At 35.5% G+C, this 23,539-nt stretch overlaps 1 protein-coding gene and 2 pseudogenes across 1 annotated transcript; 1 reads left to right on the forward strand and 2 right to left on the reverse strand.

Annotated features, from left to right (window-relative positions):
- Positions 1 to 282: 282 nt before the first annotated feature.
- On the reverse strand, positions 283 to 1,141 carry LOC120149271 (annotated as a pseudogene).
- Positions 1,142 to 3,524: 2,383 nt separating this feature from the next.
- On the reverse strand, positions 3,525 to 9,365 carry LOC120150139 (annotated as a pseudogene).
- A 3,353-nt stretch (positions 9,366 to 12,718) lies between these two features.
- Positions 12,719 to 14,599, forward strand: LOC120150149 (serine--glyoxylate aminotransferase-like). Its single transcript, XM_039162864.1, has 5 exons — positions 12,719 to 12,944; positions 13,129 to 13,413; positions 13,567 to 13,933; positions 14,039 to 14,249; positions 14,353 to 14,599. The coding sequence occupies exons 1-5, from the start codon at positions 12,740 to 12,742 to the stop codon at positions 14,488 to 14,490; spliced, it is 1,206 nt and encodes a 401-aa protein (XP_039018795.1). The 5' UTR covers positions 12,719 to 12,739; the 3' UTR covers positions 14,491 to 14,599.
- The last annotated feature ends 8,940 nt before the right edge of the window (positions 14,600 to 23,539 follow it).

Raw genomic sequence — 23,539 nt, forward strand, 5'->3', positions numbered from 1 at the left:
TTCCTTGTTGAGTTGTGATCCGTGAAAACACTAAACGAAGGCATAGAAGAAAACTAAAGTGCCAGAAACGATAAAGATTGGAGAAAATTTGATATTTGTGATTTAACAAGCATGAAGATAACTGTATTTATAAAGTACATATCTAAAACTAGTTATCATTTAAATTATAGCAAGGAAATGTAAAATGATTACAAGCTGAATAAAACCCAAAATAGAGCTTCAGACGATGGTGTAATGTAAAAGTTTAAAACCAAAAGCTACCAAACCAACGTAGGTTGAAAACTTCACACGTCCTCCTTATTTACTCAAAAGGGACGTGAGGAAGGGCCACAAGGCATGGCACCAGGTGAGATCTGGCTATTGGGTTGAGTGGGACCTGCTACGCCATAAACAGCCATCGACATGCCGGTAGAAGAGCACGACTCAGTTGCTCCAATAGCCCCACCAACGCCACCATCATTACCACTTTCACATGGCAGCCTATGAAACGCAGAGCTTACAAAAGTAGCAGCCACCACAATCGCCTGCGTTGCTGCCATTACTTTCCTCCTACAATCCCTCCAAATACTTGCCCTTGTGCACCCACAAGAGTTACACCAAACAACACGACAGATTGGAAGACAAGGAACTCGGCGTTGAGTAGCTTGACGACGAAGATGATTGAGGTGTTTCGTTTGACGAAGATAAAGTAGTAGATGCAATGAATGACCCAGACAAACCGAGTGGTAAAGGGTCCATGAAGAGAGAATGCAGTCGCTTGAAAAACAGGATGCCGGAGGATGACATTTGATACAGAGCCAGTAACACTGATAATATTAATACCGACACGGTTTCTACGAGCAAAGCTGATAATAGCATTAAAGATATCAGAACCAGCGGAGATCTCCAGTATCACCGACTTCATAGTTGAATCACGGTCTCTGGTTATAACAGTGGGAGGTTTGGGCTTGTTTTTGGACCCTGGAGGCCTCCCTCTGGGCTTCCTTGCAGTATTCTCCGATGACGACGGAGTTTTAGACTTGGAAGAAAAGCCACCGCCTCCGCCAGGAGAAGCCGGGATACTCCGAGGGCTGTGCTCAGATGTGTCCTCATCGGACATGTGCGGTTGAGACAGTGAGATAGCTCCGCCGTAATCCGTCATTATGTGGGAGCCCACGACTATAATGATAGAAAAGTTAGAAGAAATTAACGGTTTTTAGGGGTTATATAGACATAGACATTGTAAGTACCGTAGGTGGGACCTGACAAAATATGGACTAGAGTTTTGACTTCAGTCCAAAATGGATTACATTTTCACGTAGGAGGCAAATATCCAAAAGGTATATTTATTCCTTTTAAATTTATTTTTAGTGTTTTATTTTAAATCTATCCTTTTATTTTTATTTTCAAAACTTTAAAATATAAATCTTAACCAACATTATATATATTTTAAAATATAAATCTAAAATTTTAAAGCGTAACATAAAATTATAATATAAAAAATTATGTATTTTTAGTTAGATAATTTTAAATTATATTATTTTCATTTAACATTGGGGATTTCGGCACCTCCAGAGGAGGCCCCATAGAAACTGGGCCGAAAAGATCACGGCCTTTTCATGGGTATTTTTTTTTGGTAAGAATGCGTTGATTACTCACTACAAGTAAATTACTCTTTAGTATATTACCTTATAATTAATTTAGTAAACATACTTATAGGAAAACATATTGACTAAAATATTAACAGCGTGAACGATTATATTAGATCTTTTGATAAATATATTTATATTTATATTAATTAATTAATTAATTTAAATCAAATATTATAAAATCTTACTATAAAATATATTTATATTTAGTAAACATACTTATAAGATAGGCATGAGACCCGAACCCGGCCAATTCGACCTGATTGGTGGAGGCTCCACTGCTCAGTATTATATAACAATACATTAAATAGTTATATCAATTGAAATTAATTAATACATTAAATAGTTACAATTTCAGTTTTTATAATATTTTTCATTTAATATGCATAAAATTACAATACATTAAATAGTTATATCAATTAAAATTAATTAATACATTTAAAAGTTTATAGAAGTTACAACTCAAGACTCGTATATTATATATAATACTGAGCAGTGGAGCCTCCACTCAAGACTCGTATTTTTCAATTTACTTCTTATCATTCGATTTTTATGTCATAATTCATCTCAAACTATGTCTTTGTTTAATAATATTTTAACCTCAACAATAATATAAAAAATCCTCAATCGTGTCCTCACTCAGAATTTTGCATTGCAAGTGTTTTAAAAATTAGATATTAAATATTATTATTAAAATTAAATTAAGAAAATATCATCCAATCTGATAGTGACACATGTTTTACCTAATTAGAGATTAAATTTACTTAATTAAATTAAAATTACAGCTAAATTAATTGAATGTATGAATAGTGAAGATTAAATGTGTAATTAAATCAATTTTATTAACTGTCACATCAACACTTCCGTTAAATGTTATGATATAATTGAAATATTTAATTAATTAAATAATCTAATTGCTAAAATTAAAACATCGATAATTAAAGTAAAAACAGACAATAATTAAATAATCAAACGAATACATATATCACTGTTTTATAAATCAAATAAGAGAAAGTATATAAAGTTAGATCTAAAAGATTATATTAATAATTTTTTTAATATTTATTAACCCCATTTTTTTATTTACTTTTCATTACGTGTGTCTGTTATCTATTCATTTTAATGACTTTAGTATAGATTAATCTTATCAAGTCGAATAAGATCACAAAAATTATAAAATTCTCTCATCAAATATTTAATGCTATTATCATAATCATACTCTAACGAATTATAAGTAAATTTTCCTCAACTATCATCCCTTTTATCTCTGATTATTATACTTTCTTTTTATTTTGATAAACTGTTTTATTAATTTTATCAATACTATTAAAAATATATTTCATTGGAGCCTTCGTCAGGGATTACAAGAGCCCTAGAGGTGACACTTTTGAGGAGTGACACTTTTGAGAGGTGACACTTGGATTAAGGATAGTACTTGTGGAGGGGTTGCATGGGATATCCCGAGCTCCATGGAAGTCCGCCCCTGTATATATTACTAACGAGTAGAGAGAAGACAACATAAAAAAAAATAGTAATAAATATACATCACCATCTTCCAACTTTTAACAATAAATGACCAAAATAATAAAGGAAACGTTATTTTCCACAATGAATGATCAAAGTAGAAACAAGCAGTTGATTTTACCCAATTAATAATTCGAATATTATTTTTCTGGAACAACAATTTACCATAAATATAATAGTGTATTTTCTGGATGGGCTAATTCATTAGTATGACAGCAACCAAACAAGCAAGAAAAAAGAAATTATTACATAATAAAGATGTTTTGAGAGAGCCCAAAAATTCAACAAACGTAACCTAAGGGTCACAAAAATATAACAAAATAAAGCACATGACAACATAAAGAAGCCTTTTTTAATAAAAAAAAAATCAAATAACATGAAGTCGTCATTGATCACCCAGATATATATTATTCTCATAGATATTAATTCAAAACCCACCCCCAGAGTTTTACCAATCCCTCCCATTGTCCATCCATTGATATTGTTGCTCGTCACACCTCTAGAATATCCACCACATCATTACATTTTAACATCTGCTGGCAGCTGACTTCTATCCCATAGTTAAATAGGATACAAAACCAAGTTTTATTTTGATCACAATTAGCCCCACAAACCAACAGCTCCATCCCAAGTAACCCTTTTTAAGGAACATTTACTCCCTTACAAATTCAGCATCTTATAAGATTGGTTTTCCTCAATCTTCCTCCACAGATCTGGCTAAACCTGCAAAATTAACAGTAAGCTTCACTTTGGCTGACATGGGTATATCTACAAAGCAACATAACCAGACCCTTGAGGCTTTTTTTAATGGAATAATTGAATGCATACTCACTTGTTTAGCAGCAAGTGCCCACTGGAAGCCAATGCTTCCCATTCTCCTCCAATTACTCAACATTGACAATGCTTCCAAGTTGGATTTGGAGTTGAACTTGACAGCAAATGGAAGCAGTATATTCAAGGTAAACATTCTCAAGAACCTCAACAACAAAAACAAATTACAGACGAGCAGGTCATGTGAAAAGAACTTTAGGAACAATTACAATCAAACTATAAAACCTAGAGGCAGAAAATGAGGGAAGTTCCCACATACCAGCTACACTTCCATATTCTCACACAAAATAACGACCCATCCATGCTGATTGTCCTTGATACTGCTCAGGCAGTGAGGTAAACTGTTGGTTCCCATTCATGAGTTGTTGGTACAGTTTCTGTTGATACTGAATTTTCAGTTGCTCAAGAGTATTGTAGTTCTGCAAGTCTTTCTCCTTTTCCGTTTGAACCTGCACTGCTGGAACCTGCTCTCCAGGGAATGGAAAGCTTGCCTTTCCAGACAAGCCATTGCTTTTGCTATCGACATACTGAGGATCAGCATGAGATGAATAATAGAGGGAACTCTCAGGCCCAGAGCCTTTTAATAATGATTTCGACTGATGCCCAACCAACCACCTATAATCATCCATCGGAGGGTTCCCCAAATCAATGGCAGAAACAGATTCATTCAGTGGCTTTGTGGTAACAGGGCTAAAACCTGGGGGCGGACCAAGATGCCTAACAGGGCCGCTAACTGGATTCTTCTGCATCACAACTAGTGAAGCGGAGGTAGTTCTAGCAGTCAAGGCATCACCAGTAACTCCAGATGACGCAATGGCATTAACTCTGGATGGCATCACATTTTCGGACATTTTTGTCTGACTGTAGTACATACCACAAGCACCAACATTGACAGGCTGTTGTATAGCATGTGGATGAGCAGCAGGACGTGAAAAGCCTAAATTATCTTGGATCTCACTCTTTGTTAAATGTCTGTTCTCCAACATTGTCAAACCTTTCAAGCCATTAGCCAGAAAAGTAATTTCTTCTGTTGACCACCTAGATCCATGCATCTGAACCGGTTGCAGATGCCGAGGGAGAATACTACCAACAGATACAGGCAGTGGATGATCAGTATCAACCCTCTCATGCTGGCGAAGACTATCATAAGAAGCAGATATTGCACTGCCAAAGAATTTGAGATCACTTGCAAAGCTACTTTGATTGAGCTTCAAAACCTCAGTGGGAGAATGATGTGGAGCAATCACCTCAGTTTTCTTCTCTCTCACAGCTGGCTGGAATACAATCACTTCATCATCATCATCCTCTTCCCCAACCATTCTAGCTTGTGGGATTGGCTGAACGTTTCCACTATTAATTATATTCTCAGAGGGGGTTTCATGCACCGCACTATCTGTTACCACCGGGGAAGCAGAGCTTAATGTGCCATCTGCAAATGGTTCAACACCAATGAGAAATTTCTTAGCTTTCGAATCAAAACAAACAGCCTTCTGATCAACCCTAATGACATTAGCTAGAGCCTTCCCAGCTGCTAAAATTCTTTTGACACGGGCTTTCCTTTCTTTATCACCATCACTTATAAAGGAATGTTTCCTTGAGAAGTCCAAAATGGCCTGTGCTGGAACAAGAGGCAAGAACCCTTGCAACTCAAAGTCCTCCCACAATGCAAGACGGTTCTCAGTTTTTCCTTCTTCATACCTACTCATATTGAAAAAGCAGGTCTCGTCTTCATTATCATCCATGCACATAGGCCTAATTGACAGAATTTTATTCAGCAATGCTAAGCAATGTTTCCAGAAAAAAGATCTAGTAATCAACTGCTTCTCATCAGCATCATTACTAGCAGCTGCAACATCAGGGCAACAAGCCAGCCATTCTACAAAAACCATAATAGCAGGTAGAGTGTAGCTTGAAGAAACATCCCGGAGCTGTAAACATCTTTCGAACACATTTCCCATCAACTCAAAAATGGAAATGAAGGCATTATGAAGTAGGGCAGCACGCTGTACAATTTCAGTATATGTTGACCTTCACTCTCCCTCTTCAGATTGTGCACCGTAAATATGAGAATGGAAACCAGCCTAACAAAGAGAAGTGCATTCTCAGCAGCTCCTGTTCCAAAATTCAGCTCCTCTTCTGGCCCAGATGAGAGAAGTTCACATAAATCACGGCAAACGTGAGTAAGAACGTCTGCAAAAGTCTCCTGGCTGCACAGAGTAAGCATTAATAAGGACACAGCCCCAAAAAACCTTGGTCAATAACACAGGTGAATGAATTTCAGAGGAAATATACCTTGTGCGAGTAAAAAGAATGCCATTTAGACGGACAAATCGAATACAAAAGGACTTAAAAGTATCCTGGTCACCAGATACTTTCTCCACAGCATGGCTTGCCTCTATGTTGCCATCTTTCTCTTTAGATGCAAGTTTCGCTTCCACTTTCCCCCTACCTTTACCTGATTGCTGCAAAGCAGGCCCCTTGAAGGGAGCTTTAACATCCCCAAGAAGCTGTAAGTAATTATGGCGATTCTGCAAACAAAAATTCATATATTAAATACAATTTCAACAATCGTATACAATTTCAAATACTGACATATAAATAATAAACCCACTCAAAATCAGCTTTCAAGTCAGCCACATTTAACATAGTATAATTACACTATTTGCAATTATATAAAAGCTGCAAATTCTCAAAGTTGGTCTGCCATGTCAACAAACTAGCTGCATCCTCAAAGGAAACAAGATAAAAATGACATACATTGAACACATTTAAAAATCCTTAAAAAATCTATCATAGAAAGATTATGATAACTGTTTAACATTATGCCATTCTGAGGTTAATTCCCAAAACCCAAAATAAAAACTATTGTTTGAACTTAAACCTTCTCAAATGCCACAATCAAGTTATCCCTTGCAGTTGACAAGGGATTAACAGAAGCTAAACTCCGGAAATACTGATAAACAGCCACCAGCTCATCTCCTGAATATGAAGCTATTATAGCTAGCTGAAATAAGAAGATAATTGAAAGTGTAAAAAATTAGAATTGTATTAAACAAAAGAAATTCAAGAGAAGTGCAAAAAGATTGCAAGGGCATAAAGGTTGAGAGTACTATATTAGCAGGGAAAAGGAAAACAAAACAAATAACCTGATGATGTGGATTCCCACTTGATGGCCAAATTGATGCAGCTTGCATGTAGTAACATGAAGCAGCTGCATACTCACGAGATTTAGAGTCGCCATCTCCGTATAGTCCTTTGTACCGTGCTAGGTCTCCCAAGTATATCAAGCAACGGTGACAAGACACCAAACCCTTTTTTATATCAGCAGATTTCTTCCCATCTTTGTCCATAACAATTTGGCTTTCTGAATCATCAGAAAAATACCCAAATGGTAGTCCATACTTTGCTCTGATTTTCAAAATCAGATCATGATAAAATCCCGTTGCCTCTGAAAGGAAAGTCTTAAACTGCAGTCTTATTTTGTAATCCTGTCAGGTCGTGGAGGAACTTTCACACCCCGAGATGTGTTCGATCCTGAAGAAGCTAGAGCACTAAAATGTGCCCTTAGTTCCTCTATCCGCTTGTAATGCAATTGCCACAAAGCATACTCAATATTGTGCTGCTCAGAAAAAGCATGGTCCTCGAGAATTATTGCCTCATAGTTCTCACGCATCTGCTGCCAGGCATTGGGATCTGAAGGTACCCGTGCCTGAGCTGCTCTCCTGCGATTATTTTCCAGCTCTATGTTCTGCAGAGAGCACCAAATATTAATTCCCATTTTCAGGATCTAAGTAAACCTCTATCATAAAGAAGAAAAAGAATACCTTCTCATAAAGACGCTGGGCATGCTCCCTGGATGAAGGAGCAGACATTTTATCAATTGGCACTATCATCTTACATCTAAACTGTTCCGTCAAATGAAATAAACCTACAGACATTATGCATCATAATCAACAAAATATAGGTCATGTATCATTTGATAAAGTGAGTTCTTACAATCACAACTTATCTGTAACGAAAAAATGCAGGGAAAAACGCTTATCATCTAAAAACTGAGCCACTATGTTAGTCAAAATGTAACATAACTCCAAGTAAATAGTACAACCCCTATAACCAGATTACAAGATGCTCATAGTTAAAATTTCTAAGTTTCAAGATATGAAAAAGAAAACAATCTCAGTGCCCATGTAAATGTAAATGAATTTAGATAGCCATTAACTGAAACCCTATTATCAAGATAGCCAAAATCATCAAAGACTGGCATCAACTCTCACAGAAAGCAACAAGAATACATTAGATCAATGGAACCCTCGCCAGAATAAAACTCTCACAAAATGCAAAAATGACCTAAAAAGAACAATTAAAACCCCTAAATCATATTTTAGAATGATTTCCTCCCCAATTTAGATAGCCATTAACTGAAACCCTATTATCAAGATAGCCAAAATCGTCAAAGACTGGCATCAACTCTCACAGAATGCAACAGGAATTCATTAGATCAATGGAACCCTCGCCAGAATAAAACTCTCATAAAATGCAAAAATGCTCTAAAAAGAACAATTGAAAACCCTAATTCATATTTTAGAATGATTTCCTCCCTAATTTTCAGCTCTCAAATGGAAGCTTCATTCTGTCCAAAAGCATCCGCAAATATAAAACTCTTCCCATGCCATGTATTACTTATCCTCAGCTGATTACTTGAGCAATACTTGAAAATTACTGTAAAATCTCTGGAAAAGATCCTAAGACTAATATTAACCACAGCTTCGTATGCTATGCCTACCAAACCCCGACACTGTATCTGCTGTAGCAAATAATTACAGTTCAGTTTTTTTTTAAACCTAATATAATATTTACATTTTTCAATAACATCAATTTTTTAAAAAGGAAAAGAAAAGAAATAAAAAAACTAAGAGAAAACGAATGAAAATCAACCCATCTCTTATCATTTAAAATCAAATTCGAACATGTTTCTTCCATTTTTTCTCTTTCAATTCTTTCTAGATAATAATAAGAACAATAAATTATTCATACATAAAATTTTGATTTCATTACCGGAAAAGACAAAAGCAAAAACGCATCAGACCCGAAGACATCAAGGAGGTGATTACAATAATATCAACCACAAATACAATCCCCCAATGCAACCGAACAAATATATCAAATCGGGAAAAATCAAAATTGAAATTAAAAGTCAAAGGGAGAAAAAGGAACTCACTTGATGTAGATCGGATCTGAAGAGAAACCTGGAATTAAAGTATGTGTACGAATTTTGAGATAAATAAATAGGTATCGATTAGGGTCTGGTAGTTTGATAGAGATAGAGAGAGGTGGTTTTGTTTTGGTAGAATTGGGGGATGAGATAACCTTAAATTAAAATTTCAATATTTCTATGCATTTTCTTTTACATATTCATTTTAATTCGATTTAGATCTCTAAGAGGAGAAGACTAAGGGCGGCTCTCGTAAACGGCACCGCTTTAATAGCTGCTTCCATGCTGCTTGTTTTCTAGAATCATTATCGGGCGTACTAGTAACAGAATTAAGCCCGTGTTTTAATATTTTTATATTTATAATTAGTAAAAAAATACTATTTTATAAAATAATACGAACATAATTTATTTTTAATACTGTAAAATAAAATTAATTAAATTTTTAAACACAATTAAATATATTAAAAAATTAATAATTAAAATAATATAATAACATGCTTTTGAGATAAAATGATATAATAATATTTTTAAATTATAATTAGAGTTTCAATAATAGTAATAATGAAGGTCGAACTCTTTTTATATTTTCCTACTCTCTAATAAAATTCTTAAACATGAGATATTAACTGATACGAGTTTAAATAGGATTGTAAGTGTTTAGTGTAATTTAAGATTATTTATTAAGAGTTTTAGATTAATCAAAATTATGTTTATTTTATATTATAATTATAGTTTAGGTAAAAATTGAGATGTAAGTGACGGATACATAATTACTCGAATATAGATATATGTTCATTCTAAAATTTAAAATTTCTTCATATAGTTATATATTTTATTAATTATATTTTCTTAAAATTTTATTTGTGTCTGTTTCATTAGAAAATATTAATATTACTAATACATGTGCATCATTTTTAAAAATATTTTTGGATCCATTATTAATTATTAGAAACTTGTAATATTATAACGCAACAAAGAATGTATAATGACATCACTGGTTTTGAATCAAGTAAACCAACATGCACCTATAAAACCAACTGCATCATCTCCTCATAAATTTCCAAATAAAACTCCTTTTTCAAGCTTTGTCAGTACACATGGAGCATCCATTCAGCAATAAGAGATATGAGATTCCCCATTTTTATAAATCCGGTTCTTTCTAGCCTAATTAGCATACAGTTTTTGTATCATCATTATTCATCAGCCTCAATGGGAAGGTCTCCATGCTGCGCATAGGATGCCAATGTGAAAAGGGGGCCGTGGACTCCAGAGGAGGATCAGAAGCTGGTTGATTGCATTAAAAAACATTAACATGGAAATGGAATGGAAGCTGGTGAGCTTTTCCTAAGCTTGCAGGCTTAAACAGATGTGGCAAAAGTTACAGATTAAGGTGGACTAATTATCTGAGGCCCGATATCAAGGGAGGAAAGTTCATTGAAGAAGAAGAGAGTTATTATTAACCTTCATGCTGCTTTTGGAAACAAGTACATACCTTTTGTCTTCTCTTTTTAATCTTGGATTTTTGGATAGGAAGGGAGGGGGGGGGGACCATATATGAATATCTGATGTTTATATCTGATTTGTTCTCTTTGTTGCAAGTGGTCTAGGATTGCTACTCATCTTTCTGGAAGACAGAACATGAAATAAAAAAAAACTATTGGAATACTCAGATTAGGAAGAAGCTCCTGAGTCCTGAACATGGGGATTGACACTCACATCACACCCACAAGCCAAGAACTATAACTATAAAATCTTCTCTCCAACGTTTATTCTTTTAGCACAACGTAATCCTTTGGTACCGTAAGTTCCACATAATTCTAACCGCCATCTTAGACTCTACACAAGCTAAGCTAGGGTGTTATTTTTATCTATGCCTGGACCAGACGGGACTTGTATCCATGTAAAAACCAGGTCCAGCAAGAAACCAAAACGAGCAGGCCATGCAGGGGCCTAGCAACACAATTCTTTTATTTTGGTTGACGTATACTGCACGAGAATAGCAGGGAAACAAAAAGAATCTTAAATTCAGTTTGAAATAGAAATTCGCCATCTCCAGAAAGAATTGTACAAATAACATTTCCAGATTTTTGGTTAGCAATGAGCATTTAGGACGGTGTATTAGGGTTGAGGCCTTTTGTTTTTCCTAACGTGACAGTAACTTCTGAGGCAATTATATGAGGAAAATTCTGATGAACAGTACAGCTGATAAATCAATTTTGGGTTCAACCTGTTAGAGTTTAAGCAGTAACTGTAGTGGGGCTGGAAAGTTCCGGGACAAATTGAGAGAAAAAAATTAATAGACAAGCAGATGACAAGTTTGATAGACAGCCTCAGAAAATGAAGGGATAAAAGAAGAAATCCAAGTGATTTTATCTCTCCCACAGGAACCAAATAGAAGAAGAAGATCTGTGGTATTGGTTGGGGCAGGGAAGAGTGTGGTTGACAGGACTTTATCACGTTATCTCTTTGCATTGCTTTCTCAACCTCACAGTGTCCCATCTCGCTTTCAGGTTTCCTTTCCTCCAAGTCAGAGTGGTTGATATATAGCCGCTCGATTCCAAATGAATTCGCTCTTATCTGCCACTTGGAACCAGGTTATGTTGAGTGCTTCTCTTGCTCTTTTATAAAAACTCCAAACCCATCATATATATTTGTAAGGCACAACTAGCAGCCTGCAAGCATCCTTCATCCAATTCCATTGGAAGCTTCCCTTCCAAAGGTATGCCACTTTACACACTCATTTCTGCACTTTTACAGCGTTTCTTTTTATTATTATTACTATTATCATCTTCAGTTTCGTTTTTTCACTCTGATGTGTTTAAGCTTTGGAAGCTATAAACTGATCAGAAAAGATGTATTTATACATATGGAAACAAAAGCAAGGCAAACTTGCAAAAATATGAAAAAGACAAAAGAAAGATGATCACAGATCGTTTAACCAACCAAAATACGTATTGTGTTAGTATGATGAAACCTGTGCTTTTTATATTATCTACTTGATTGAAAGTTTGAAAAAACTATCATCTTTATCCTGACTGGAATAACTGTGAGTATAAATATTTATGTATGTTGTAGGAAAAATGACCCAAGACAAGTTATTAGAAATCTTTAGAATTTCAAAGTTTTGATTCTATCACAAGTTGTAACAAAGATTAAGATAGCTACCATAATTTGCTAGCATCTCTTGGGTTTGTAAAGGTATAGTCCCTGTTAGCCTTCAAATTTTGAAGAAAAAAATAATGGTAACAGATATAATACGTCCATCTTTTTGGCATCCTAGTGGATGTGGTTATCTGGTGTTTCCCTTTGTCCATTTGGTTTTCCCTCTGCGTTTATTTATATGAGAGTGATAGAGTGCTGTTAGTAACCAATCACCCTAATAAATCTGCATTAGAATCTAATTTATTCATATTATTTGAAGCCTATAGAATGAGATACATATTAATTTATCATCTGTGATTTTGTTTTCAATGTTGAAGTTGGAACACCGAAAAGTAGTGGAAATTCGAGTTATTGGTGGTGGTATTTCTAGGAGGGACAAAAGATGGATTATGTGTATGGACCGGGAAAGAACCATCTCTTTGTTCCGGGGCCGGTTAACATCCCGGAACCGGTTATTCGGGCCATGAACAGGAACAATGAGGATTACCGATCCCCTGCCATTCCTGCAATGACAAAAACTCTTCTTGAAGATGTCAAGAAGATTTTCAAGACTACCACCGGAACTCCCTTTTTGATCCCAACTACAGGTGTTTATTGTTTTTAATTACGCTACCATGTTTTCAGCTATCCATCTGAAGTTAAAACTTAAGATTGACCGACTTGAAAACTAATACCATTAATCAATCACATAACTATGTCATTAATACTTAATAATAGTATCTTACATGTTTCAGATTAGCTAATGAAGATGATGTTGGTGTTTGAATTCAGGAACTGGTGCATGGGAGAGTGCACTTACTAATACCCTGTCCCCTGGAGATCGAATTGTATCTTTCCTTATTGGACAATTCAGTCTGCTCTGGATTGATCAACAACAACGCCTCAAGTTCAACGTCGATGTAGTTGAAAGCGAGTGGGGTCAAGGTGCGAACCTTGACATTCTGGCAGAAAAACTTGCAGCCGATCACGCCCACACAATCAAGGCCATTTGCATTGTTCACAATGAGACTGCAACTGGAGTCACCAACAACCTGACTACAGTGAGAAAACTACTTGGTAATTGTTATGTTCTTTCAGCAGTGTACGTATTCATATGGGAACTCCCGAGTTCGTTAAACTAGCGAACTGGAATCGGAGCCCTAGTGAAAGCTGAAACAAAGTTCAAATCAACTTTCAAACATGGTTCTCATACTCTCTGTTTCTTCTCAGATCACTACAGGCACCCAGCACTACTACTTGTTGATGGAGTTTCCTCGATTTGTGCCCTTGATTTTCGTATGGACGAATGGGGAGTCGATGTGGCACTAACTGGCTCTCAGAAGGCACTTTCTCTTCCAACAGGAGTAGGTATTGTTTGTGCAAGCCCCAAAGCCCTGGAGGCGTCCAAAAGTGCAAAATCGGTTAGAGTTTTCTTTGACTGGAACGACTACCTGAAGTTCTACAAACTGGGAACATTTTGGCCATACACCCCTTCAATCCAACTACTCTATGGGCTAAGAGCCGCTCTGGATCTTATCTTTGAGGAAGGACTCGACAATGTGATTGCAAGGCATAGCCGTTTGGGAACAGCAACAAGGTGAGACATGCTTTTCATATATCTCCACCACACCACACATCTATATAATCATTTGTGAATACCATATCGTCTATTGATTTCATCACTTGCACAATCGTGGAATAGGCTGGCTGTGGAGGCCTGGGGCTTGAAGAACTGCACACAAAAGGAGGAATGGCATAGCGACACCGTGACGGCTGTCCTTGTTCCCCCGTATATCGATAGTGCAGAAATTGTTAAAAGGGCATGGAAGAGATACAATTTGAGCTTAGGTCTCGGCCTCAACAAAGTGGCAGGAAAAGTATTCAGAATAGGACATCTTGGAAACCTAAATGAGGTAATTACTGAGTGATGTTCAAAGTAGTGCTCCTTTTCTAGTTGGTTCTTTACAAAAAGCTTTTTTACCAACATCACCATTCTCTTGATGTATTTTTTTTCAGTTGCAACTGTTGGGTTGCCTAGCTGGTGTGGAGATGATACTCAAAGATGTTGGATATCCAGTTAAGCTCGGCAGCGGAGTTGCCGCGGCTTGTGCATACCTGCAGAACAACATTCCTATGATCCCTTCCCGGGTTTAATGAATGTGTTATGCATGTAATTACCTCTCTTCTATCTCTTGCTTCAAGGTACTCTGTAAAAAGATGCTTCCCCTGTGTTGAAGCTTTTCAAATCCAGTACTTCTTGACATTGACATGTTCACTTAATATTGTAGTATGCTTCGTTTCATATATGTACATTTTCTGGTCATATTTTTAGTATCCAGTTGGCTTTTGCTCCACACAAGTAGTTCCTTTTTCTTAGAACTGACGTAAAAGATAGAAAAAGATAAGGAAGAAAATGGGAAATAAAAGTAAAGAGAGCTTTCTGTACGAATTGTAGTCAAAACTGTGTGAATTTGAATTTCTGTTTACTGTCTGCATTTGACCATGAAATGATTGTATATTTGTTGTTTCTTTTAGGAAATTGGTTTGTGTATGATGGAAGCTTCAGTGGAAATATGATATAATTTATAATTCCCTCAATATATTATTAAGAATCAAGATATGGGTATAAATATTTATGATAATACATTAGCTGCTGCTACTTTATTTATAAATTTAATTTGGTTAAGCCTAGAGGGTGTTACGCAAACAGTCCATATCAAGTTTAATCTAAAACATGCAGTTACATGACACATATCAGCAGCACGCCCAATACAAGTCTGTAGTAAAACACACCTATCCACATAACACGACAGCTCCTCAAATAAAATAGCAGGCATCAGCAACACTCCAGGTTTCAGCAACTGAACAGGATAAGCAGCAAATTTCACGTGCCATGCAAATACATAACACATACCACACAAAATTAGATTTAGACGTAAAGATGAATATACTAACGCTATCCGAAACGAAGAGGTCTAGGGGCAGCCTCAACATTCTTAATCCACTTGAGAAAATCACACCTACATGTGGAAGTTACTGCAAACAATTATATCCGCTTGCAGCCGCCTATCCTTAAGTTATTTCGAATCTGGAATCAATAAAAAAAATGGGGTAGTGGACGACATAGACGCCCACATGATACGTTGTATCTTGGTGGTGGCACGGTTGAAGAAGATGCAACTCCCTCCTCCTTTTTAGATGGCCTACGTGTCTTTCATTCTAATCCCAAACGCAACTTGTATCATGTCTCTAGACTCTTTATGAAAGCAATCATACAGTTTTAACCTTTTCTCACAAGTGCACGCAATTCATTTAAACAAAATTTCATTATTTTAGGCTATTGAGAAAATTAAGACGGCCATGCATGCTGGAGTTCTACAACTATAAATACAGAACCTGGCTGCACACTTCAACTTCATCCCCTACTTCAAATTTTAATTGCATTCCTTTCTCTAGTTTTTCTATCAATGAACTTTCGATTGATTCCGATCTTCTCTACGGCGCTCATTGTGAGTAATAAGCTGTTATATGTGAATTATAAGTTAAGGCTTATTTAATAAAATTTTCGATGTAGCTTGTGTTGAAAATTGGTGAAATGCACCGAAAGTTGGCATTAAAAAAATTCCACCGAAAGTTGCACAATGGTGAAGTCAAAAGTGGCAGCAATTTTTGTTGAAATTTGGTAATAGGAAAATTTCAAATTTAGTCCCTGCATTTTAGGGTATTTACAGGATTAATCCTTAAGTTTCAACTATAAATACCCTAACTCATTTAGCTTCAAAACCATCCCAAATCATTCTAGCTTTCTCTCAATACTAGAGAATTTAGAGAGTTTCTTGAGAGTTGTTTTCTCCTTGTAGATTGAGAGAAGTTGTAATTCGTATTTTCTCATAGTGAAATTCTTCTATCTTTGCCCGTGGTTTTTACCCTATATTATTTAGGGGTTTTCCACGTAAAATTTATGTATTCTTTATCTTTATTTTTATTTTCTCAAATTATCAGTTGCGATTTTGCTCTATATGATAGCCGTATTCTGCAACAATTGATATCATAGCCAGATTTGAGTGTGTAATATCTACTTATTTTCTTTGTGGTTGCCACCAAAAGGTGGATCATCCAACATAAGAAAGTAAGAAGGTATTACCCATTCTTTGAAGGTTCCAGAGAACTATTCACGATAGTGAAATAGTGAGATCTATCCGTAATAGAAGCTATGACAACACAATTTGATATTGAAAAGTTAAATGGGAGAAATTTCTCATTGTGAAAATTGAAGATGAAGGTCATCCTGAGGAACGATAGTTGCCTAGTAGCTATCAGTGAAAGGCCGATAGATTTCACAGATGACAACAAATGGATCGAAATGGACGGGAATGCTATGAAAAACTTTCATCTAGCATTAGTAGATGAAGTATTGTCAAGCATCGAGGAGAAGAAGATAGCTAAGGAGATATGAGATCATCTCACCAAATTGTACGAGGCCACATCGTTGCATAATAAAATTTTCCTTAAGAGGAAATTTTACACTCTCCGTATGCCAGAATCCACTTCAGTGACGTAGCACTTAAACACACTGAACACTTTATTTTCTCAGCTTACATCCTTAAGATGTACAATAGGAGAACAAGAACGTGCTGAACTTCTACTTCAAAGTCTACCTGATTCGTATGATCAACTCATCATCAACTTGACAACTGTCGTTTCGATGTCAAAATAAATTTCCTTTTTCTCGGAAAATAAATAAAGGAAAATTCACAGTATAGAGAAGTAAGGGTTGAACCCACAGAGACTTAGAAAATTCTAAATTTATGTCTGATTGGTTTATACCAGGCGTGAAAGTAGTAAAATGGGGGGTTTGGTAAAAATATATTTAAATAATAAAGCGATTAAATAAATAAAATCAATTTAAATAAAAAAATAAGAGAATAAAGATTGTGAATAAATACTGTAAAAATAGCCTCAAGCCTTTCTTTGACTCAAATTCCTTTTGACCATCGAATTAAATTTTCCCTTCGGGATTCACGTCGGTTACTTATCCATGTGACTATCTTGTATACCAAATACCCAAGACAATATTTGATTTCGGCTTCAAAAATTGATTCTATCAACATCAATTGTCGTAGATCAATTATCATTTAAGTTCGTGGCAACCGACTCGGATTGTTGCTTCAATAACCGTCAATTACGATCTCAATTCCCTCTTGGTGAAGCCATCTCGCCAAATGTGTTCTCAGGAAGTCGAATTTCTTTCTATAAGCCGAATCTTCCTCCCACACATTTAATCGCAACAACCTCTTGACCAAAGTCAATCTTTGATTTTGAAAATTGTTTTGATTTTGAAAAAAATAAGCGCAGAGATTGAGAGAGATATTCTTAAGATATTAAGGGCTTGTTTCAATTCTCCCGTTGGAATTGAGTCATCGCTTCAGCTCTCGGCTTATGAGAAATTTAGCTAAGCATGACAAAAGTCATACTTAGCATATTAAAAACAAAACTTGAAAATAAAAGAAAAATGAAAAGAACTTGAAAAGTAAAAAGAGAAAGCTTTTATAAAACTTGAGAGAAAAGAAGATTGTAATTTGAGTGAAGAGTTTAGTCTTTCCCCAAGTGGGTATTTAGAGCCTCTCAAAGCCTAAAGGATAAACAAAGAAAATAAATAAATAATCCTAAAGATAATTATTTTTTAATTTAAATTCAAACTTAAACTAGTCTCCTAATGCAACTATGCTCGTCAATCTTCCAGAAGGTGTGCGGAGGAAGTCTTCTAGAAACCGTCGCTGACTAAACCTTCTAGAAACTGTCACGTCAGACCGCGTCGTGCCCAGAGTCGTGCCTATGTCTCCAACCATGACCAAATAAAAAAAAATGTAGAATGCACCTGTTTTGTCACTAATTTTAGAAAGTAAAGACCTGCACGAAAACAAGCATAACACGACCAATTTAACAACAATAATTCCACAAAATCGAAGAAATAAAGAACAAAGATTAACGATTCTGAACACTCATCAAATTCCCTCTCACTTATCTCATGCTTGTCCTCAAGTATGATATAATCAAATAAATCAAAAACTTCATTAAACGTTCTTTTGTCAAGTTTCACATTCAAGGAAACAAGGTAGAGACCACAAGAAATATTCAAGTCAAGGCATCAATCAATTGAATATCATCAATTGGAACAAGTCAAGTGCAAGTGCAATTGCAATATCCATTCATTCATTAATCTCAATGCTTATAACTCAATACCTTACCGGGATTCACTCAAATCACTCAATGTGTTTGGGGTAAAGAAATACTCAACGTCATAATTGACACAATATTACCATAAGCCTGCAAGTAAATCAAATCTCCACTACTAATAAGAACAATTTACATAAATCAAAGGGTCTTTTATTGGTTGTAACGGGGCTTGGGTAAAGGTGGAGAAAAGGCTAAATATATGGCTAAATCTTCAAGGCAAGGAACTAACAAATAATAGTCTCAACTCCATCAAAACATTAAGCACAAGAAGATAAAAAGACAACATATCAAACAACAAATTTCTTTTCAAAATCATTTTTTCTTTGTTGTTGTTTCGTATTCCATTTTTTTCACGTCTTTTTTTTCTTTCGAACAACCCCTTTTTTCTTTTCTTTTTTTCCTTTTCAAAATGTTATTCCTTTTTCCCCTTTTTTTGAAGCATACATCGGATAATTATTCACTTTCCCTGAAAATGGTAGAAAAGAGTGATAAAAATAAAAGGCTTGAGTTTATAAATATGGTGAAAACAAAGAACCGAGAATAGACTCAAAAGTGGTTAACTAGAGGAAAAATGCATGAGTAGGTAATTTAGTGGGGAACAAAATAGTTAATCCTAAGGTGCCCAAATCATATTTAAGCACCATGTTCATGTGTAATCTTGACACTATTTAACATGCAGGTTCTAGAATACCAATGCCAAATTCGACATACTCAATCCAACAAAATGAGAGAGAAAATAATATGCTCGTAAAGGCTCAAATCTCACCAAATTGTTTCATGCATTGAGTTAATCACATTGCAACCAACAAAGTCATGGAATATCACAAAAACACCAACTTATCACAATCCATGCTATTCGCTATCAAGAACATCCTAAACTAAACAATCATGTGTTCCCAAACAAGCATAACATTCCGAAAAATATTCAACAAGACCAAGAAATTCAATAAAATTTCGTAAATTCAACCAACACATACTAGAATCGAAACATAAAGATAAGCAAAAGGGAAATTCAATCCAACACTATACTCCCCCTCACTTAAAGTGTTTTGCCTCAAAACGTAAAACTAAAGTGCAAGAGAAGGGATAGTGTACTCTCCGGATTTCATGTCGAGTTTGCTAACGTGCGTCACTCTCCATAGGAGTGTGCTAACGTTCGTCGTTTATTGAAACGGTGCACACGGCTGGGGCATTATTTTTTCTGCTTTGTTTGACTGTTCACTGCTCAGTAGTCTCCAAAATTAGCACTATTCGAATCATAATTTCACAAATCTTTGTCATTTAAGTTTGAATAAAAATATTCGGTTCCTGCAAAATAAAAATAGAAATTAAATTAAACATGCTCAATGAAACAAAAACAAAAAATAAAAATAAAAATAAAAAATAAAAATTTAGCAGAATCGAAAACAATGGGTTGCCTCCCATGAAGCGATTTTTGTTTAACGTCGTTAGCTCGACGACCTGATTCAGACTACAAGTTCTTATAAGTCGAGATCTTCAATTAAGCAAACTTCGCTATTTGCATAATACAGTTTAATCATGTGCCCATTTACTTTAAATCGAGTGCCCGAATCATCTTTAATTTCAACTGCGCCATGAGAGAATATTTCAGTTACCGTATAAGGTCTGCTCCACTTTGATCGAAGTTTACCTGTAAAAAGTTTTAATTTTGAATTAAAAAGAAGAACTTTTTGTCCGATAGAAAAAAAATTAGAAACAATTTTTTGATCATAGAATTCTTTTTTTTTGTCCTTATATATTTTGGCATTGTCGTAAACATCTCTCTGGATTTCCTCAAGCTCTTCTATTTGTAACTTTCATGTTTCGCCATCCACTTCTAACTTCATATTGCATTATTTTACGGCCCATTATGCCTTGTGTTCTAGCTCGACAGGTAAATGGAATGGCTTACCGAACACAAGGCGATATGGCGACATACCGATAGGTCCTTTATATGCAGTTTGATAAGCCCACAAAGTGTCAATTATCTTCAAGCTCCAATCCTTGCGATTTAGCTTAACTATTTTCTCAAGAATCGTCTTTACTTCTCGGTTTGAAATTTCTGCTTATCCGTTCGTTTGCGGATGATAAACCGTAGAAATTCTGTGATTCACTCCATATTTTTTCATAAGTACATCAATTACTCAATTAATGAAGTGTGTTCCGCGGCCGCTTATTATCGCTCTTGGTGTACCAAACCTGGAAAAAATACAATTCTTTAGAAATTGAAAAGTAGTTTTAGCATTGTTGTTTCGAGTGACTTTAGCTTTTACCCACTTCGAAACATAATCAACCACAAGAATTATATAACAATTGCCAAAAGAAGAAATAAATGGACCCATATAGACAAGTCCTCAAACATCAAATATTTCGCATATATGTATAGGATTAAGAGGCATTTCGTTTCTTCGACTCAAATTACCTGCACATTGTTAATTATCACAAGACTTGCAAAACAAGTAAGCATCACGAAAAATATGAGGCCAAAAGAATCCGCATTCCAAATTTTTATGAGCAGTCCGCTTCGGTTTGAAGTGTTTACTACACGAATAAGAATGCAAAAATTTAAAATTGAGCTTACCTCGCTTTCAGGAACACATCGTCAAATTACCTGGTCTGAACAATGCTTCCAAAGATACGGATAATCCCAAATAAAGAAACGAGATTCTCTTTTAATACGGTTTACTTCAGCTCTCGTTAAATCAGATGTAAATTTACCTATAGCTAAGTAGTTTACTATATCTGCGAACCAAGGTATTGACTTCTGCACCATCATTAAGCTTTCCTCGTGGAATTCTTCACGAATGAGAGGATCAACTGTAGTGATTGGAAGTCGGCTATTAAGTTCTCACATCATTTTTTATCCTTGATTTCCAAATCAAACTCTTGGAGGAGTAAGATCTAACGGATTAGTCATGGTTTCGCTTTTTTTTACTGAGCAAGTACTTCAAGGCTGCATGATCAAAGAAAACAACAACTTTAGTACCAAGAAGATATGATCTAAGTTTATCCAATGCAAAAACAATAGCGAATAATTCTTTTTCAGTTGTTGAATAATTCCGTTGTGCGGAATCTAAGGTACGGACGCATAAGCGATAACGTGAGGTTCTTTCCCGATTTTTTGTCCGAGCACAGCTCCAACATACATGACTTCGAAGGGAAAGTCCCAATTTGGTGGTTGGACTATGGGTGCCGAAACCAATATTTCCTTTAATACGTCGAATAATTCTTGGCATTGTTGGTCGAAATTGAATGCTTTATCCTTCTATAATAGCTCGCACAATGGTTGCGCCACATTAGAGAAATCCTTAATGAATCTATGGTAAAAACCTGCATGACTAAGGAAAGAACAAATTTCCATCACCGTAGTGGGGTAAGAAAGTGAACGTATTATATCGGTTTTCGCATTGTCTACCGTAATTCCTTTAGATGAAACAATATGTCCTAGAATTAAACCTTTATCAACCATAAAGTGACACTTTTCATAATTTAAAACAAGGTTAAATTCTAGGCACTGACGCAACACATTTTTCAAGTTTAATAGACACTCATTGAATGAATTACCGTAAACGGTGAAGTCATCCATGAAGACTTCAATACCTTTCTCAATAAAATCAGAAAAATACTAATCATACACCTTTGGAAAGTGGCAAGTGCATTACAAAGTCCGAAAGGCATCTGTCGGTAAGTAAAGGTGCCGAAGGGGCATGTAAATGTCGTATTTTCTTGATCTTCAGGTGCTATTGGAATCTGGAAGAAACCTAAAAATCTATCAAGACAATAATAGTGAGATTTACCGGCTAATCGTTCTATCATCTGATCTATGAATGAAAGAGGAAAATGGTCTTTTTGAGTTAAAGAATTCAACTTCCTGTAATCGATGTAGACTCTTCATCCATTCTGAACTCTTGTTGGTACAAGTTCTCCTTCAGAATTTTTGATCACAATAACTCCTATTTTTTAGGAACTACATGTATCGAACTTGCCCATTTGCTATCCGAAATTGGATATATAATATCTGCATCTAGGAGTTTTTGTATCTTCTTTTTTACCACTTCCATTATTGGTAGATTTAGCCGGCATTGACCTTCCTATGTTGGTTTTGCGCCTTCTTCGGTCTTAATTTTGTGCATACAATTAGACGGTCTCAACCCTTTTATGTCAGCGATGGTTCATCCTATAACATCCTTGTATTGGCACAAAATAATGATTAATTCTTTTTCCTCCTCCTCGAATAATTCTTTTGATATGATTATTGACAGAGTGTTATTTTCTCTGAGGAAGACGTATTTCAAGTGATCAGGCAGTGACTTAAGTTCAACTTTGGGCACCTACAAAATGGAAGGTAAGACTTTAAGCTTAGAAGAAATCAAATTCAATTCGGTATGATCAGAATTCACGTTTTCATCATGATCCTCTAGCTCCCTACATATATCAAAGGAAAAGTTAGTTCTTAAAAATTCATCAGCCAAATGATCAATTAAATCAACAGAATTTAAACTTTTCACTTTATCAGGATATCTCATTGCCTTATATATGTCAAATTTAACGATCTCACCATCAAATTCTATATTTAAAATTCTGCTTCTCACGTCAATTTTCGTGTGAGCAGTGCTTAGGAAAGGGCGTTCCAGCAGGATATCAGAGGACGTGCTTGTGCAATCATTCTCCATATCGATTATATAAAAATCGGTGGGAAATATTGTTGAGTTAATCAATCGATGGAATTGGCCAAGAGGGGGGTGAATTGGCAATAAAATTTTTGGTGGAAGCTTTTGCAGAAAATTGAAAATATTTGCACAACGATTTAGAGTGATTCGACTTTCTCAACCAAAGTCTACGTCCACTACCTTAGCTATCTACACTAAGGATTTTCCAACAAATTCACTAATTTGTTCTTTCTTTTGAGGTCAAAGAGTAACCTTACAACTCCATCAAGAATTATACCCCAAATTCTTGAGCACAC

Source organism: Hibiscus syriacus, unplaced genomic scaffold (genome assembly GCF_006381635.1).
Source record: "Hibiscus syriacus cultivar Baekdansim isolate YM2019G1 unplaced genomic scaffold, ASM638163v2 tig00002793_pilon, whole genome shotgun sequence".
In the NCBI taxonomy this organism is placed as follows: domain Eukaryota; kingdom Viridiplantae; phylum Streptophyta; class Magnoliopsida; order Malvales; family Malvaceae; genus Hibiscus; species Hibiscus syriacus.